The 4,187-nt window shown below is 38.0% G+C and overlaps 1 protein-coding gene across 1 annotated transcript; it reads right to left on the bottom strand.

Moving 5' to 3' along the window:
- Window positions 1-255: 255 nt before the first annotated feature.
- Window positions 256-4,187, bottom strand: LOC308375646 (uncharacterized protein; the record flags this gene model as incomplete). The annotated part of the gene is made up of 3 exons (XM_080851815.1): window positions 256-518; window positions 1,710-1,889; window positions 4,148-4,187. The coding sequence occupies 3 exons, from the start codon at window positions 4,185-4,187 to the stop codon at window positions 256-258; spliced, it is 483 nt and encodes a 160-aa protein (XP_080707941.1).

Consider the following 4,187-nt stretch of genomic DNA (forward strand, 5'->3'; position numbering starts at 1 on the left):
CTTGTAGCAGTAGTATCCCAACCCAGCAGCACCAATGACTCCAATAACAGCACACACTACACCTAGGATGAGCTGCTGATCTTCTTCATATACAACAGAATGACTGTTATTGTTAAATCTGCTGTGAGACGTTTTTTGTTTAAAGTTAAATGTTCCATGTGGGCATGTAACATGCAATAGCATGTACAAGGCTAAACTAACTGCAATACCAATAACAGCAATACCATCACACTTCCGTAAGAGGATTGTAGATAGTTATATCATGAAATGGAAGTAATCACCTGAGGTAAAGCAGTCACTGGCATGGTAGGTCACACTGCTGTCACCAAATGGGGTGTGCACCACACAGGTGTAGACTGAGTCCTGGTTCTCCTTACTGATCTGTGGTCCAGTCTGACCCCTCATCTCTTCAGTCTGCAGTCCAGGCCCAGACCAGCTGTAGTCCAGAAAGTCACCCTCTGCCTCACAGTGAAGTGTTCCATTGCTTAGGCAGGTGACCTTTGCAGTAGTGACAGGGTCTACAACAAACAGATAAAATGTTAAAAAAGTATTATGAGACAATATAAGACAGGGAGGAGAGGGCATTTTATAAGGGGGGGGGGTCACCTCAGATTTTTGTGCGATCTAACATCTCACTGTCAAGATGGTACATTTGGAGGTGAAAGATCGAGTACAGTGTAATTACAGAAAATGCATAACTCACACTCAGAATCTTGTTAGGTCTTAGGTAGGTATTAGGTCTTCCTGGTTATAGCAATTATTTGTATTCAGTCATAACCATTCATCAAACAGACTGAATACTATCCAATTTAACATACACCAATACAGGTATTTTTGTTGTCTGTACAATTCCTTTAAGGGAAATGTCAGGATTTTTCATTCTGGGCCCTATTTTTTACATCTTCTTGGGTTGAAATGAACAATCAAAATTGGTCCAGTAAGGAAATACAATGTTCTAACTGGCTACTAAAAAATGGCTATATGATGTAATCCCATGGGAAATATGTATTTTGTTTTCACTTTTTTTCACCAGTGAGAAGCTCATAAGGTTACTATAAGTGTCTGACAAGACATACTGATAAAATGTTACAAAAGTCTTATAAAACATTATGAGGGAGGTGTTAATATCCATGTTAACTAAGTAACATTTTTCGTTGTGTCTCAGCAATAATTGACAAGTGTGTTTTGTTATGCCATATGTTTCCCCCTGTTTGTTTATTTTTGTCATGTGCTTGTTCTGTTTGTGTTTTCTGAAGCCTGCATTTTTTTGGAACCATGTACCTGCTATCGATCTGGATAATCTGCTTTTTGATCTTCTGTGTTTTGCCCCTTTGGAAATTCTGAATTTTGATCTTCTGTGTTTTTTTCCCCTTTTGGAATTCTGTTTTGCCTGTTGGATCCTTTGCGTGTTCCCTTTTTGAAAAAAATAAAACCACAAGAGTTTGTTAGACTTTGATCTGCGATTGGGTCCTTACTGTGAGAAAGCCTAACAGGAGGAGAGTAATAATAATGTTATTATTAATAATAATAATAATAGTAAAAATAATAATACAAATAATAATGTAATTATAAGTGTCTGACAACATGGAAACGATTCCTAAAGAGATAGACCTGTGTCTGTTTACCTCAATAACTGTAAAGAGTTTGAAGAGAATGACTGTTCCCCTTTCAGAATCTGCCATTAGGTGAATATAGTTTGATGTGCTTACCAGTTACTTCAACTCTGTGCTTTCTGATGATTAACTTTCCTTGAATGATAACTTCTGCGTCCCACTCCACCATCTTGTTGCCATCATGCTTCCACAGAATGTCTTCTATCTCTCCTTCAACCAGGGGCTGTATGGTTACAATTCCATTAGTGGCAACATTGATGGTTTCTGAGGATGCACCTGAAAAGAACGGATATTAGAAATAATTTGGGGTCAAATATGCACTTATTATGAAGCCAATTTTTTTATTTGAAATGAATGTCTGGTGCTATTTTTAAACAAACGAAAAAATACAAATTACAGGTGTATATCATTATCCAATGACATTTTTAAGGTTTGACCAAAACACAATATACAATGTGCTTCTTTAACACTAAAAGGTCTATATCCCTCGTCCGGGATAACACAGTCTGTGAATCTCTCCCTTCCCAAGAGGGTAGGAGAGGCTACGGTGGCCATCAGGTGTCATAAAGAGGTGAAAGGCCCTCTCTAGTGCCAGTGTTTTGGTTTGCCTGTTCTGGGCTACAGTTGTTTCAAGTTCAGGTTTATTGTCTTGTACTCGTAAAAAGCCATTAATCAGTAATGAAATATCTTGTGCTCAGTGTCTGCTCAACTTAAAAAGAATATTATTGACAGGTAATAATGATGTACTTATAAGTGTCTGACAACATGGAAACGATTCCTAAAGAGATAGACCTGTGTCTGTTTACCTCAATAACTGTAAAGAGTTTGAAGAGAATGACTGTTCCCCTTTCAGAATCTGCCATTAGGTGAATATAGTTTGATGTTCTTACCAGTTACTTCAACTATGTGCTTTCTGATGATTAACTTTCCTCGAATGAAAACTTCTGCGTCATAAGATCCACTGTCATCTTTGGTCATATTTAGAATGGTCACATCCCCAGTTTTCACGTCCAACTTAATACGCCCCTTAAATTGTAAATATTCACTGACGATTGGAGCCTTATTGTCCCACTCCACCATCTTGTTGCCATTGTGTTTCCACAGAATGTCTTCTATCTCTCCTTCAACCAGGGGCTGTAATGTTACTATTCCATTAGTGGCAACGTTGATGGTTTCTGAGGATGCATCTGAAAAGAACGGATATTAGAAATAATTTGGGGTCAAATATGCACTTATTATGAAGCCAATGTTTGATGAGAAATGACTGTCTGGTGCTATTTTTAAACAAACGAAAAAATACAAATTACAGGTGTATATCATTGACATTTTTAAGGTTTGACCAAAACACAATATACAATGTGCTTCTTTAAAGACACAGTTTGTGATTCTCTCCCTTCCCAAGAGTGTAGGAGAGGCTACGGCGGCCATCAGGTGCCATAAAGAGGTGAAAGGCCCTCTCTAGTGCCATTGTTTTGGTTTGCCTGTTCTGGTCTACAGTTGTTTCAAGTTCAGGTTTATTGTCATGTACTCATAAAAAGGCCATTAATCAGTAATGAAATATCTTGTGCTCAGTGTCTGCTCAACTTAAAAAGAATAAATTAGGTATACGAATTTCAGGGCCAGGAAGAATATAAGAAGATAATTATTAAATTAAATTAAAGTGGCAATTGCAAGTTGAAACATGATGGTGCAAAATGGAGACTTGTAGATACTAAGGGCTCATTCTAAGCTAATGGAAACACACCACTTTGTAGGTACAGTTGATTATCAACAAAACAATGAATACTAATATAAATACTATATTCTTTTTCTGCTAATAGATCACCCTACATCCTAGGGTGCACCTTTAAGGAAAAACTACCAGCCCAGTTTTAATGGAACCTGGGTGTAGTAGGGCCAATGAAGAACCCATTGCATTTTGGAGTGGATCTGAATCATGGGGCGGATCCACACATATTTGTAATGCATTCATTTTTGACCACCCTGTCTACTGGAATGGAGGGTTCCACATGCTACAAACCTTTATCTGACCTACAGTAGGTTGTAAAGGCAGGCCCACAGCATGTCTTTTTCGGCCTGGGGACAAAGTCCCCCCAAATGCTTGTTCCGTTTGCACACTACAAAACAGCTCTTCTCTGCCACAACACTACTTAATCATAGCCCTTTTCTTTCAAACACATTTTGCACTATAGTTCAGAAAGTTGTTGGTGTGGATTGAACCAAAACATCCACAAGTGGTTGAAATTATTCTTGGAGCCAGTTCAACAGTATCTAGTGCAAGTCCACAAACATCAAATTAGTGTTTCACATTCATGAACATTTAGTTGTTTGGTGTGGATTGAACAAAAACATCCACAAGCGATTGAAATTATTCTGGAAGCCAGTTTGACAGGTTCAAGGGCATTTTGTCATTGTATGCTAGTCCACAAACATCAAATGAGTGTTCTCAACATTCACGAACATTAGGCTACACACTAAGCTTACTAATAGCCCGTAAGATTTAATTTTGTTAACATATCAAGCAAAGCACGTACCGTAAAACAGACTGAAAATAATGCAGAAAATGACCCTCAT

The sequence above is a fragment of the Sprattus sprattus genome (assembly GCF_963457725.1).
Source record: "Sprattus sprattus genome assembly, chromosome: 14".
NCBI classification, from domain to species: domain Eukaryota; kingdom Metazoa; phylum Chordata; class Actinopteri; order Clupeiformes; family Clupeidae; genus Sprattus; species Sprattus sprattus.